The sequence below is a fragment of the Phocoena phocoena genome, chromosome 1 (assembly GCF_963924675.1).
Source record: "Phocoena phocoena chromosome 1, mPhoPho1.1, whole genome shotgun sequence".
Taxonomy (NCBI): domain Eukaryota; kingdom Metazoa; phylum Chordata; class Mammalia; order Artiodactyla; family Phocoenidae; genus Phocoena; species Phocoena phocoena.
Window position 1 is genome coordinate 56,067,170 of NC_089219.1, and position 15,287 is coordinate 56,082,456.

The following is a 15,287-nucleotide window of genomic DNA, read 5'->3' on the forward strand; positions in this document are numbered from 1 at the left end:
TCTCGTGTTTACATCTGGTTTTCAACCACAGCTGACCCGTCCTCTTTCTCTTCCTCTCGCACCACTCTCTTTTGAGTAAACAGAAATACTCGGCTGAGGCATGTTGGGAACTGTGTGGAGTATTTTCATGTCTGTCTGTCTAGTCAGGGATTTTAAACTCAATGCCTGGGGACTTCCCTGGTGGCGCAGTGGTCAAGAATCCGCCCGCCAATGCAGAGGACAGGGGTTCGAGCCCTGGTCCGGGAAGATCCCACGTGCCGCGGAGCAACTAAGCCCATGTGCCACATGAGCCTGCACGCTAGAGCCCGTGAGCCACAACTACTGCAGCCCGCGTGCCTAGAGCCTGTGCTCTGCAACATAAGAGAAGCCACCGCAATGAGAAGCCCGTGCACCACAACGAAGAGTAGCCCCCGCTCGCTGCAGCTAGAGAAAGCCCACGCACAGCAACGAAGACCCAACTCAGCCAAAAAATAAATAAATAAGTAAATAAATTTTAAAAATTAAAAAAAAAAACAAAACATAAACTCAGTGCCTGTAGGGGAAAGTCAGTATAGTAGACCAGGAACAAGATAATAGGGAGTGAGGACTGGTGAACCTAGGAAGGGCATGCTCCACTCAAAGTCATTCAAAATCACATTGTTTAAAAACCCTGTGCTTGCCAAACAAGACCTGCTTGTGGGCAAGATTCATTCTGTGATGCACTTCACTCTGGGGTTTTGCCATTTCTCTAGGTCCTACCTGGGGAAGTGGATACACACCTTCCCTGCCTTTGGATCGTCCCAGTCTCTGTTGTCTCTTTCATCCCGCTGGGCTCAGTCCTGGGAAGTAAACAGGTAGTCAGGTAACCTCTTCTTTCCAGGAAATCATTTTCACTTAAATTCTCCTCTGACTCTCTCATCTTCCTAACCCAGGGGATTTTTCCAATTTCAGGATATGGGAAGCAGAAAGCTTTCTATCATTTGCAGACTTCCAAATCAATTGTATTTACTAAGCACAAGCATTTTTTCCCACTTCTTCTGGGACCCTAGCCCCAAACTCAAAGCCAAGAAAAGACTCTTGGCTTCTCTCTTTCTGATGCATTACCTCTCTTAAGATGATGGGCATAACATTCCTGAGCTGTTGCATGAAAAGGGAGAAGGATCATGGGGTGAAATAGGGGAAGATGTTATCCTGCTATAGAAGAAATATAGTGTCCAGAACAAGGGAGCATTCATCAGACTACACAGGCAATGTCTCGTATGTTGCTGTGTATCTCATCTTAGAAAGAATATATTTATCCGCAAAGATCCAGGGAGGTAAAGGGATTCTGAATCACATTATATAAGTATCTAATCAATAAGACTTCTATACAACATTTAGCATCCAAGGCTGAGGATGTAACAGTCAAGATAGGCTAGTTTATGCTGTGATAGTAAATGACCTCTGCTCCACGCACAGCTGGGTTGGCCCATGCTCCGGCTGGCAGCGAGCTTTAACATCTGGGACCCGACTGGGGCAGCGGGGACCTGCGTGCAGTGGGCACGGCCAATGCACCGGGCTGGAGGGTGAGCCTTGTGCCCGGGGTGGGACATAGCCGACACCTCCAGATAAGGCCCAGGGCGGCCAGGGGACCTCCGGTGCCAGGCAAAAATATCTTCCTGTCTGCGCCTAACCTCATCGGTTATGCACAGATTGTCTTCACCATCATTTCTTTCTACTTCATGCTCTGCTGCCCCCTCACGGCCTCCTCCTTCTACCTGCTCAGTGGATTTCTGGATGCTTTTGATGGACACGCTGCTCGAGTCCTTAATCAAGGGACCGGGTTTGGGGCCATGCTGGCCATGTGGGCAGACTGCTGCTCCACAATGTGTCTGCTGGTCAACCTGGCCCTACTGTACCCTCACGCCACCCTTCTCTTCCAGCTCAGCGTGAGCTTGGATGTGGCCAGCCACTGGCTGCACCTCCACAGTTCTGTGGTCCGAGGCAGTGAAAGCCACAAGGTGATTAACCTGTCTGGAAATCCAGTGCTTTGCATCCTCTACACCTCCAGACCTGCTCTATTTATCCTGGGTGCTGGAAATGAGCCCTTCTACTGCCTTCTCCTCCGTCATGTTCTCTGTAATCCTGGGGACCGGTCCCACCCCTGTGATCTCTCAGGGACCTTTAGTTGGCTTTGTGGGTCTTTTCTGAATGTGCCTCTGGATCACCACCTGATCACAGCCGCCTGCAACATGGCTGCCTTGGACGCAGCAGATCGTGCCAAGAAGACGTGACCCTGGAATCCCCAGTCCCTGGCTGCCCACCGGCCCTGGGAGTCTCACTGTGCCACGTGGCTCCCCTGTCGCTCCTAGGAGGTCCCAGGCTCATATCTTCCCAATGTGTCATCCAACCTGCTGGGAAGGGGGGCCAGCCTCTTTGGTGATGTCATGTTCTCCATAATCCTGGGGACCAGTCCCACCCCTGTGGTCTCCAGGGACCTATACTTCAAATCAGGAAGGATGCTCAGGAGGGCCCATCCACACGGGCAGTGCTCCTGGGGCTCCAAGAGAGCTGTCTGAGGACTGGGTATTGTCACACCCGCTGGCTCAGCCCTGGGATCTGGCTTGGCCTGAGACCTTAGGGAGACTTGAGTGAGGGAGGTGGGGTATGGGCCAGGTTTCCCAAAAGGCAGGAATTCAACCCTCTGCCCCTGGCTAGAGTAATCCTGTGGGTCTAATGGTCAGGAGAGAAGGAGCTGTCGATATCCCCATTGCAATCTCCTCTGTCCTGGCTCTGAAAACCTTGATAATGAGGGTGGGAGTGTCACTGGAAAACAAAGTAACAAACAAACAAAAAAACCCTAAAAAATCTTGGTGACTTACAAAATTAAAAATTTATTTCTTGCTCCTGTTACATGCCCATCACATTTCATTCTTTTCTAGGGAGATGGAGTCAGCTTTACTCTGGAACACACACCATTTTGGCCAAGAGGAAATGGACAAGGGGAACCCTGACTCTTAAAGCAATTGCAAATATTTGCTAAGGTAAATCACATGGCCTGAGATGGCAAAATGAGGAGGGCTATTTCATGATGGGAAATCAGAATACTTCATGGACAGTTATATAATCTACCATGTAGGAAGTCCTGTATCATCTTCTTTGGGGGTCCTCTGTGGATCATCTAAGAACCCCCAGGGATTTACATGGTTCAAAATGAGGTCTCATACAAGGCATAGTAATATTTAATATATATTAGCTGTCATTGTTATTATTATTAATATTTCATTAAGAAGGGAACATTCTATATGTTACCTACATATAAATCTTTTGAGGATGAACAGGAGAAATTTCTGGTTTTTTTTTTTAATTGAAGTATAGTTAATTTACAATGTTGTGTTACTTTCAAGTGCACAACAAAATGATTCAGTTATTTATGTATATATATTATTTTTCAGATTCTTTTCCATTATAGGTTGTTACAGGACATTAAGTATAGTTCTCTGTGCTATACAGTAGGTCACTGCTTATCCATTTTATATATAGTAGTGTGTATAGGTTAATCCCAAACTGCCAATTTATTTCTCCCCCCCTTACCTCTGCTAACCCCTTTGGTAACTATAAATTTGTTTTCTATGTCTGTGAGTCTATTTCTCTGGTATTTCTTGTTTGAACAGCAAAAGACACACTGGTGTGCTAGTCTCCAGCAAGATACCGTATTACATAAGGAATGGTTGAGTAATTCAGAATATTCAGCTCGAGGAAGAGAAGCCACAGGTGGGACAATATGGCTGTCTTCAAATATATGAAAGTCTTTATGTGAAAACAAATTACACGAACAACGTGCGGGTCCTTGGGAGACAGCTCAGGTAGTGGAATAAATTTGTCTGGCAGGCTTAATTCTTCCAAGAACCTGCCTATAGTGTCATGAAGCACAATGAGCTTCGTGGTGGTTGAAGAACCAATAATAATGAAACTTACGCTTATATAGTCCTTAGTATATGCCAGGCATTGGTCCAAGTCTTTACATATACTAATTTAAGCTCAAAACAATCCTATGAGATAGGAACTATTATGTTCCCATTTTTCAGGTGGAAAAAAATGAAGTACAGATTAAGGAACTGCTAAAGTCACACATCTGTAAGTGGTAGAGCCAATGATTGAACTTGCCAGTCTGTCTCTAGGGTCCACCCTCTTAACCCTTGCGCTACATCCCCTTTGTATAGTTGGAATTCACTTGGAAAGCCTTATTTAATCAGTCTTATAACTGGTCATCGAATTTGTGATCTTTGTTTCGCCTCTGGGTCTTCTGTGCAACTCTACAACAAGACACTTTAAAAAAAAGGTTGAAGAACAGTTGATATACAGTATTGTGTTTCAGGTGTACAGCAAAGTGATTCAGTTTTATATATATATATTTTTTTTTTTTCAGATTCTTTTCCATTATAGGTTATTACAAGATACTGAATATAGTTCCCTGTACTATACAGTAGAGCCTTTTTGTTAATCTATTTTATGTATAGTAGTGTATATCTGTTAACACCATACTCTTAATTTATCCACTCCCCTTTCCCCTTTGGTAACCATAAGTTTGTTTTCTATGTCTGTGGGACTGTTTCTGTTTTGTAAATAAATTCATTTGTATTATCTTTTAGATTCCAGTGATGTTATATAATATTTGTCTTTCTCTGTCTGACTTACTTCAGTTAATATGATATTCTCTAGGTCCATCCATGTTGCTGCAAATGGCAAGATTTCATTCTTTTATGGTTGAGTAATATTCCATTGTATATATATACCACATCTTCTTTATCCATTCATCTGTTAATGGACACTTAAGTTGCTTCCATGTCTTGGCTACTGTAAATAATTCCACTATGAACATTGGGGTGCATGTATCTTTTCAAATTAGATTTTTTCATCTTTTTCAGGTGTATGCCCAGGAGTGGGATCGCTGGATCATAGGGTAGCTCAATTTTTAGTGTTCTTTTGTTTTTTGGCCGTGCCCCACAGCTTGTGAGATCTTAGTTCCCTGACCAGGGATTGAACATGGGCCCTCAGCCATGAGAGCACGGAGTTCTAACCACTGGACCGCCAGGGAATTGCCTATTTTTAGTTTTTTAAGGAACCTCCACACTGTTCTCCATGGTGGCTGCACCAATTTACATTCCCACCAACAGTGCAAGAGTGTTCCCTTTTCTCCACACCCTCTCCAGCATTTACTGTTTGTAGACCTTTTAAATTTTTTATTTATTTATTTATTTTTGGCTGCATTGGGTCTTTGTTTCCACGCGGGCTTTCTCTAGTTGCTGTGAGTGGGGGCTACTCTTCGTTGCGGCGCTCGGGCTTCTCATTGCAGTGGCTTCTCTTGTTGGGAGCACGGGCTCTAGGCGTGTGGGCTTCAGTAGTTGTGGCACACGGGCTTTGTTGATCTACAGCATGTGGGATCTTCCTGGACCAGGGCTGGAACCCGTGTCCGCTGCATTGGCAGGTGGATTCTTAACCACTGCACCACCAGGGAAGTCCCATGTAGACCTTTTGACGATGGCCACTCTGAACGGTGTGAGGTGATACCTCACTGTAGTCTTGATTTGCATTTCTCTAATAATTAGCGATATTGAGCATCTTTACATGCACCTGGTGGCCGTCTGTGGGTCTTCTGTGGAGAAATGTCTATTTAGGTGTTCTGCCCATTTTTTGATTGGGTTGTTTGCTGTTTTGATATTGAGTTGTATGAGCTGTTTATATATTTTGGAAATTAGCCCCTTGTCAGTCCCATTGTTTGCAAATATTTTCTCCCAGTCCGTAGGTAAGACACACCTTTTAAATTATACTCAATTTCTACCCATTTGGTTTGTCGCTCAGAATGACATCTCACACGGTTGGGGGGGTCTATGACGGAGGCTGGAGAGCTGGGAGCCAAGTTTGGAATTGGTGTGGTATAGAGGTGGCAGTGGTGGTGGGGGAGGGCAGCTAGAACTTGACTCTGGAGTTGGTAGGCTGGCCTGTGGTTATGGGGTGGAGAACAAAGTGAGAATGCCATTTGAGAACCAGATCCACAGTGAGCCAAGCTCCAGTCAAAGGGGTCTGGCAGCAAGATCTGGGGCACAGCAATGATTTGGCAACAGGCTGGCAGCGGGAGGCTGACAGATGAACTGGCAGGTTCAGGAAGGATGTAAGTTGAAACCTGCAGAGATTCCTGAGACGGAGGGCCTAGTGGGAAGAACCTTTCATAGGACCCTGCTGGCCTCACCTAGCTGTTTAGCAAGTAAAGCCAGGTTGAACATAAGTGACTTTCTCCTTGCTGTTAGTATTTCTCTACAGAGAAGCAATCTGGTGCAAAGCCCTCCTGATAGTCTTAGGACCCTCTTCACTCAAGTACTGGGGAGACTGGGTAGTGGTTATGTTCCTTGACTCTGATGCCTGGATTCAAATCCCAGCTCTGGCTCAGTGACACTGGGGGATAAATTACCTAACCTCTTAGTGTCTTAGTTTCTTCATCTATAAACTAAAAAGATAACAGTGTTACTTCTGAATCAGCATAGCATAGTGATTAAAGAACACTGTCTCTGGAGTCAGAATGCTTGATTTATGTCCTTAATCTTCCACTTATGTCTGTGGGACCTCAGGCAGATGTCTTCCTCCAGGTTTAAGGTCTATAAAATGGACACAAATTTTAGGCACTTATGACATAGGGCTGTGACAAGAATTAATATTATATATAACATAATAATATAATTATATAATATCTATATATACACACACACACACACATACAGAGAGAGATAGAGAGAGAAAAACACTGGCACATAGCAAATACTCAATAAATGTTAATTATAGTCTATACTGCCCATATCAGAAGACCAAACTCAGAAGGCTCCCACAAGCAGGATCCCCTTTACCCATCGAACCTGATGAGCAATACTTGGGCAGAATAAACTCAGTGTTCAGTTCCAGTCCCTTCATCCAGTTGGAGAAGGAAGAAAGTTGCACTCCCCCTGGCAGTCAAATTGAAACAGAGGAAAGACACAGTCAAAGGCATCCAAAGTAGAGACTTGCCTACTAATCCCAAGGCAACTCTAAGAAGGAGTGATTGTGGTTAGGAAGGTGGCGTGAAGAGTGAGAATGGCACAGTTTGTTCATCCCTACTACCAGATGTGCAAATCAGAGAAAAGTTCTGAGCAAGATATCATCATTATATCACTACATTTGGAGGGTAGAGCTTAACAGATTGTTACCTTGCTTTTTAGTGTTTCACAGTGAAAAAACCTAGGGTGGGAGTTCAACACCTTCATCTCCCGAGGAAGCACCTCTATTATAGACTGTTATTCCAGGAGCAATTTGTAAGTAGTCTTTTGCTCATGGAGAATAATGGGTCATGCCAGGTAAACATGAAGAATGTTGATTTCTCTCCTCCCAGTTCTTTTTCTTAACTGCTTGGGAACTTTTTTTTTTTTTTTTGGTCTGAGAGGAAGCTTGTAAAAAAAATGCTGCTGCCTCTTTTCAATAACTGTTAAGATGTTATAGGTTAATAACCATGTTAACTAGTAAAATTTGGAGATAAGATGATTCTTTCACTTGTAAGAATGTGCTACTGTCACACATAATGCCATGTTAGTCCTCAGCATTTATTCTTCTCTCAATACAATTGTTACTGAGTACAAGCTCACTCTACTCGCCACATGACAGGCCAATAAATCGGGAGACGAGGTGTTGAGGCAAGGAATAGTGACTTTATTCAGAAAGCCGGGCATCTGAGAAGATGGTAGACTAGTGTCCTAGAGTACCATCTTATCAGGGTCTGGATGATAGTTTCTTTTATAGAACAGAGAGCGGGAGGAGGTGAGGAGGTAAAGTAAAAGTAAAAAGGCCAGAAGTCTTGCAAAATACCTCCTGGTTTGGTCAGCCTCAGGGAGGGGATGTGTTAATTTCTTCTTCCTTACAGCCATTCACAGGTGGACAGGGTCAGAATGTTTCCCTGAGAGCTGAACAAAGGCACTTTAGTTTAACATGCAGGCAGAGGGGCAGGTTCCCCAAAGCAGGCCATTTTGTATGCTTAAAGCTATAGACAGATTCCACATATATGTGTTAGCATACGGTATTTGTTTTTCTCTTTCTGATTTACCTCACTCTGTATGACAGACTCTAGGTCCATCACATATATATGGAATCTAAGAAAAAAAAAAAAAAGGTCATGAAGAACCTAGGGGCAAGATGGGAATAAAGACACAGACCTGCTAGAGAATGGACTTGAGGATATGGGGAGGGGGCAGGGTCGTGAGGGTTAATGTTTGAAGTGAGAGCAGCATAATATCTGTGAACTATGGTTGAAGTGGTCACATCATTTAAAAAAATCCTGGTGAGGTTATATTAAATTACATTTCAAGGGTACACTTTGAAGTATGTGAAAGCATCCCTGATGAAGCAAGAGATAATTTGATGTGGAGCTAGAGCTGATTCTAGGTGGTACATGGATCTGGCTTTAGACAATAATAAACTAAATGTTAAGAAAGTATTTCCTTTCTCATCCTATTTTTAAAATATATTTATATATTTATTTGTCTGTGCCGGGTCTTAGTTGCAGCACGTGGCATCTTCATTGCCACGTGTGGGATCTTCAGCTGTGGCATGTGGGATATTGCAGCACATGGGATCTAGTTCCCTGACCAGGGATCGAACCTGGGCCCCCTGCATTGGGAGCGTGGAGACTTAGCCACTGGACCACCAGGGAAGTCCCCCTTTCTATTTTGAGCTGTATGTTTATAGACAAACAGAAAGTCTCATTTACATGCTGCATGTCTTTATTTTTGTTTTTTGTTTTGGCTAACACTTGGTAAACAACACACTTACTTTTTTTTTTTTTAAACAAAGGTTAAGCTCAGAAACTCAAGAGGTAGATTTCATCTGGAATTTGGTAACTTTATTTTTCTTGCATTTATTTTAGTGTATCCTTTTATTTATGGTTAGTGAGTTATATACAGTTTCTTTTCCAAATAAATTATTTAAACAAATTGAGTCGATATAAAGAAACATGATAAGCAGATTAGAACCAAGGTGGCACAAGGTTATGGCAAAATTGTGAAAGTAGTATGGAAGTGACGGAAGTTTAGTAAATAAGAGCACTATGCCTGGAATGAGACAATCTGGGTTTGAGTCCCTGCAATACCACCAACTAGCTCTGTGACCTTGGGAAGTTCACCTAATCTCTCAGAACCTTAGTATTCTCATCTGTAAAATAGGAAGAAGAATCTCTACATGACCTTCTTTGCAAGCTTGTGAGAATCTGATGAAGGAAGGTGTAAAGTGTGAACAAATGTTGACTTTATATTATGTGAAGCTGCAGAGAGGCAACATGGCTTGATGGTGAGTGTGTCAGGATGGGGAGGGAGATTTGCCAACATTTACAGAGTACTTACTATGGGCAAAATGCTGTAGATTTTTGAAAGTAGAAAAATGAATTCAATTTGGCCTTAGCCCTCAGAGTTTACTGTTTGTCTATGGACTAACACATAGATGTGTATTATTCTGTAGACTGTGATACATATTATAAATGGGTTTAAAACCCTAGGCAAAGGAAATAGGAAGAAGCTGATTACATGAGCGTTTGTGATAAGAATAGCTACCATTATGGCCCTTCCAAGGGCTAGGGAGTCTGTTAGGTACTTTGTCATACTAGCTCATAACTCAGGAACTGAGATCAGAGAGGCTAAATAATTGTTCCATGGTTAATCATGGTGATGTTCATGAATAAATATTTATTATATGCCCAGTCCTGTGCTAAATTCTCTTATACATTACTTCATTTAAGCCTTATCACAAGCCTGTGAGGTAAGTCCTATCTCCCTTTTACAGATAAGCAAACTAAGACTCACAGAGATCAAGAGGCTTGCAGTTAGTGAATGGTGCCGTTGCAGTTTAATCCTGGGGTGTCGTTTGATTGCAAAACCCATTTCTTCCAATTCTACGGCTTCCAATCAGTGGCTGAGTTGTGGGACTGAGGATGGCTGTGCACAAGGAAGGTCCATTCAGGGCTCTTGAAATGTTAGGTTCTAATCTCAGCTGGGCTTCTCTAAGTTTACTATGTCACAACTCCTCTTTTGTTTCATAATATATGTTCCTAAACTCTTAAAGGACCAAGTCCTAGGACCATGTGAGTGGCTAATATGGCTGCATGACACCATAAGGTGATATTGGTGAAGACATCTCAAAACCAGGCAGAAGAACTGGGTGAGAGGGCAAGGTAGGCTATCTACATCTAGTTTGCGGGGGCTACAGGCTCTCTTTCCTGTGGGAACTTACAGAATCAATTCTTGGTAAATGCAATCTCCTCAATTTAGAAAGAGAAGTTAACGGCCAAAGGTCCCACAGCAGGCAGAGGAATGAGACCGCACAGCTCCCCTGTCTCAATGCTCATTTCCCAAGAGCAGTGGTTTTCAGTGTGCTCTCCAGATCAGCAGCCCTAGCACTACCTGGGAACTTGTTAGAAATGCCCACCTCAGAACCACAGAATCAGAGACGGTGGAGGTGGAGCTCAGCACTCTGTTTTAACAAGCCTTCCGAGTCATTCTGATGCATGCTTAGGTTTGAGAATGACTGCAAAGTATCTGCTATATACTATACATCATCACATGGCAGGAAGAACAGTGGAGATTTGTCATCACGTCCAAACCCCCAGAAATTCTTCTCCCTCTTTGTTCCCAGGAGGACTGAAGGGGCTCAGTGTAACAACCCCCCGAGATCCACAGAACACTGAGATATTTTAGACAGGGGGATGAACCTATGGAACAAACACTGGCCTGGGGTTGGCAGCCTGGGTGCGCTCCCAGGTAGCCAGAGACAGGTGCTGTCTGGCCATCAGTGTGTGGAGGAGAAGGGCTGGGACCTGGGATACCATCAGGCTTCCCCACCCCCAGTCCAACACAGACAGAGCAGCCAGGAGTCTAGAGAAGGCTCTTCTCCACACTGTCCCTCCGAGTCTGTGAGCCACAAGTTGGGCACACTCAGAACCCTGCAGTGGATTTCCCAAAGGCAGGAGGCTGGAGGCCTGTGGAAGGAGGGCAGAGGACCAGAGCCGGTGGGATGCAAAGGTGTATGGAAGGCACCTGTGTGCCCCTACTGACGATTTTTTGCTTTATGTTGCAGGGACGATAATATCTGAGGTGGGGAAATAATGGAAATTGATTTGCACTTTAGCAGTATCTCTGGCAGCTGCATTACGGATGGATTGGCGGAAGCCGGAGACTTGTGGGCAAGGCGGTTATCACGCTAAATCCGAGTGGGAAATGAAAGCTGTGTGTGGTGTGGGAACAGATTTCAGAGAATATGGATTGGGATATTTGGTTATGCCTGGGAAGCAAGGGAGGAGATAGCACCCACCGGGACTTAGTGAGTTGTAAACGTAGTGCCAAAGTCCTGGCTGCTGAAGTCCTGGAACCAGTCGGCTACAAGATCCTGAGGGCTGGATGATCTCCCACGTTCCCGCCCCACCTTTTCCTCCTAACCCAAGGAACCTGGGCTTTGGAGTCCGGCAGATGAGAGTTCAAAATTCCCGCTGGGGCTTCCCTGGTGGCGCAGTGGTTGAGAGTTCGCCTGCCGATTCAGGGGACACGGGTTCGTGCCCTGGTCTGGGAGGATCCCACATGCCGCGGAGCGGCTGGGCCCGTGAGCCGTGGCCGCTGAGCCTGCGCGTCCGGAGCCTGTGCTCCGCAACGGGAGAGGCCGTAACAGTGAGAGGCCCGCGTACCGCAAAAAAAAAAAAAAAAAAAATTCCCGCTGGAATGTAACTTCCACCGGGGCAGGATTCTATCTCTGGTTCGCAGCTATATGCTAAGGGACTAAAACAGTGCCTGGCACATAGTAGGGGCTCAAAAAACATTTGCTGAATGAATGAATCAATGAATGAATGGCCATACTCCAAGCCTACTCTCCTCCCTTGTGCATACCCTACTTGGAACGGTTGTTGCTGAAGGAAATCAACTAGCCTCGAACTTGACGCACAGTAGGCGCTCAACATGTTGTGTTTTTCCTTCCTCTCCACAGGAGACCGGGTCCCCAGGCGACCGCAAAAGGGGGTTTTTGTTCCTTGCCTCTTCTCCATCTCCCTTCGCCCCCGCGGGCCCCACGGGGTCTTGGGGAGCAAGTGGGCCGGGGAGGCGGGTGGGAGCGGAGCTACGAGGCGGGGAGAGGCGCGGGCGGACTGACAGGCGGCTAGCGCGGAGCCGTTCTCTCCGCTTACGTAAGGCGCGAGTCCCGCGCGGCCGGCCGGGGCTCCGAATGGGGGCGGGCGGAGGCGGCACCGCCCAGCGGGATCCGGGCTGGAAGCCTTGCGGAGCGCCGCGTCCTGGCGGAGGTGTGTGTTTATTTGACTGCTCCGGGTGGAGAGGCACCGAACTCCGGCTCCTTACAGCGGAGAGCGCATCCGTCAGCCCTCGGCGGAGGTGGGCGCTGGGCCGTCCGCGCGGGCGGCAGCCGCTGCGACTCCCCGGGAGGTGACAGCCGCCGGGAGGGGCCGAGGCGCGGACCAGACGCTGCCCACGTGCGGGGAGCCGGGTTGGGGCTCAGCCCCCAGTTCTCCCGGGGCGTGGGCGACTGGAGGCGCGCCTGGAGTCACCGCCTAGCCCGGCCCCCCGACTCGGGGGAGGCTGGCGTGGGGATGCCCTACTCCCTCCTCGGACGGGGCGTGGGGCGCGAGGTTTAGGAAGGGATCGAGGTGGGGCGGGCCGGGTGGACCTCCGAGCCCCCGACGGCTGCCCCCGCCAGGGGCGGGCGGTCGGACGTTCGCTAGAATCGCAGCGTGGGGCGAGGAGGGCGGGGAGGTGTAGCGTGGCGCTTACTCCGCCTTCTAGCCGCCCCGGCGCGGGGCGGAGGCGAGGGGTTGTCTCAAAAGTCTCTCCTTCCCCTGCAGGGGCGGCGGCAAGTCCCCGCGCGAGCTCAGGGTGTCAGAGGCTGAGGCAGAAGAAGCAAAGTTCCCGGGGCTTCTTCGAGGCCGCTGTCCGGGTTGCCAGTTCGGCTTCTCCCTCCTCGCCAAGGCAATGGCTTCCAAACTCCTGCGCGCGGTCATCCTTGGGCCGCCCGGCTCGGGCAAGGGCACCGTGTGTCAGAGGATCGCCGAGAACTTTGGCCTCCAGCATCTCTCCAGCGGCCACTTCTTGCGGGAGAACATCAAGGCCAACACGGGTGAGGACGTGCGGAGGCGAGGGGCGGGGTGAGCCGACGCGGGATCGGGTGAGGCTGGGAGGCAAAGGCAAAAGACCGGCGAGGGGCCGGGTCTCTTCGGTCCCCGGGCGCCCTTCCCCCGCCCGCGTGTGGTAGTGCAGGCTCCTACGTGCCGGGGCGCATGCAGCCGGTGGCCCGCGGCCGTGCGGCTTAACCGCGCCAGGGAGGAGGCCGAGGCTAGTTGGGAGGAGGGTGGGAGGTGCACGCGGCCCCTCTCTCCGCGCGGGCTGCTCTTGCCGTGGCGAGAAGCCGGTTACCACCCAGCTGAGGAGGGAGATCCAGGCAGCTGAAAGCCCCGAGCTTCCCTCTCGCCCAGCTTCCTTAAGGCTAAGCCATCCCCGTCCCTCGGCCGCCTCCTACCCCGTCTACCGCGTCCCTGGTGACCCGAAGCGTCCCCTCCTCTTGCCTGAGCCCCCCGGGCCGAGCACCGCCCACCTGTGGGAGTCTGGCGGGGCCGCGCGCTGGGGAACCTGTGGCGCCGCGGGGCTCGCAGCCGCGCGCCGCTCCAGCCCCTCTGCGCCGCCTGGGACCTCTGGGCAGAGCCCTGGGTGGCTTTGAAAGGCCTGTCTGTTCCCTGCCGCCTTCTAAGGTAAACTCTCACCACTCACTCCCCCCTCCTCTCCAAGCCGGGGCCTGGCCGTTAGGAGACAAGGAGACTCGTTCTGATAAATTACATTTTGAATCCAGCTTTCCTGGAAATGGCTTCTTGAGAATGCCTCCTTTGGCTTGTGTGGTGAATTGGGGGCTATAGATCTCCTGCTCTCTTAGCCTTTCAGTACGGCCCTTCTCCCCTCTCCTCCCACCCCACGTTCACACCAGTTCATAATGAATTGGCGTTCAAAGGCGAGAGGTAGCTGTGGTGCTCCTGCGAGGTGTATATACATGGCCCTTCTGGGATGCAGATGCTCACGATTAGCAACTCCTTTATGAAAACTTGTTATTGCAGACGGGGTGCTTCACTGTGGCTTCTGTTCTCATCAGTGTCCTAGGTGGTTATGGCCTATTATGGGCTAATTATCCAGGGATCTTCATTACAGAAGCACAGATTAGTTTGGTGAGGTAGGTGGAGGACGGTGCTGGAAAACAGAAAGCCTGAAAGCGGGGAATTAAGATGTATCTCAAAGGCGGAGTTTTATTCATTATCTCTTAAGCAGGTTGTAAAAAAGCAAGCTTTTATTTTGATCTTCAAGAATCCTGTCACCCGCCCTCAACATACACAAGTCCGAGTTCTGTGTACCAGATTGCACCTGGAATTTTCTCTTGTGGGTATTGTTACCACGATTGGGTCTATTTTAATTTTAATACCACATTCAAATGCATTTTATTCCTTCCGTGTTTGGAATGCAGTTTGGGCAGGGGTGAGAACTCTGTGAGAGGGAAGGCTGGCTCTCTACCCAAGGGTTTTGTGGTCAGGTGGGGCTTCTCGTGATAGGCATAATGAGGGGAGGAAACTGCTGGGTGGGAGCCCATTTTTCTGCATTCTCTATAGCAACTGACTTGGTAACTTGTTTCTTCTGGCATGAAGGGCTTCACACCATCCATCCTGGTTCTGGATTAGTGGCTCTTTCCATTTTTAAAGAGAATATGATGGGAAGTAGTTGATTTCTTCACTTTTTTAGGGGTTTTGAAAACTTTCCACTTGCTGTTTTCCTTTATTTTGTTCATTTTAACTTGCCTTTGTTCTGAATTTTAGTTTCCATTCTCTTTCAAATGCTTTATTTCCCTCCCAGTGTTTCTCCCTGGAGTAAGAAGTGACTCTGCAATGTTTAAATTATCTTTTTCTGTTGGAAATCAGGTAGTTTATGCATGAACAATTAAAAAGCTTTATCAGGGAAAGAAGAAGAAGAGGAGGAATAAAGGACAGTGATTCGTTTTGAAAGTGGCCTGTTTCTAGTGGACTTGGAGGGTGTTCTCAGATTATTTTTTCTCTCTCAGAAGGTCTAAGAGTCTTACCGGCTCATTGCCTGGTAAATAAGAAAACATTCCACAGCATTTATTTTTTCTGTTAGCTGCTGTTTGCTTTTCCCTAATTTCCTGGTAGAGAAGCACAAGGATCCCTCTGTCGGTACCCCTTTATAGTTGAAGGTTTGAAGGAGATGATGAAGCACAGCAAAACC

The 15,287-nt window shown here is 47.6% G+C and overlaps 2 protein-coding genes across 2 annotated transcripts in view; both read left to right on the plus strand.

The window, feature by feature from the left end:
- Positions 1-1,700: 1,700 nt before the first annotated feature.
- Positions 1,701-2,169, plus strand: LOC136132091 (CDP-diacylglycerol--inositol 3-phosphatidyltransferase-like). The gene is made up of 2 exons (XM_065888968.1): positions 1,701-2,090; positions 2,128-2,169. Exons 1-2 carry the CDS (start codon positions 1,701-1,703, stop codon positions 2,167-2,169), a joined length of 432 nt encoding a protein of 143 aa, XP_065745040.1.
- Positions 2,170-12,314: 10,145 nt separating this feature from the next.
- Positions 12,315-15,287, plus strand: part of AK4 (adenylate kinase 4) — a 72,028-nt gene continuing 69,055 nt past the window's right edge. The window contains exons 1-2 of the mRNA XM_065877173.1: positions 12,315-12,392; positions 12,860-13,131. Coding sequence (XP_065733245.1) covers positions 12,987-13,131 — 145 coding nt within the window. The 5' untranslated portion in view covers positions 12,315-12,392; positions 12,860-12,986. The remainder of the gene's footprint in view (positions 12,393-12,859; positions 13,132-15,287) is intronic.

Excerpts from the sequence above, each read along its gene's own strand:
- LOC136132091 (XM_065888968.1), top strand. The coding sequence starts at position 1,701 with ATGCTCTGCTGCCCCCTCACGGCCTCCTCCTTCTACCTGCTCAGTGGA. Across the intron at positions 2,091-2,127 it reads ACTGCCTTCTCCTCCGTCAT|ATCTCTCAGGGACCTTTAGT; the intron begins GTTCTCTGTAAT and ends CCCACCCCTGTG.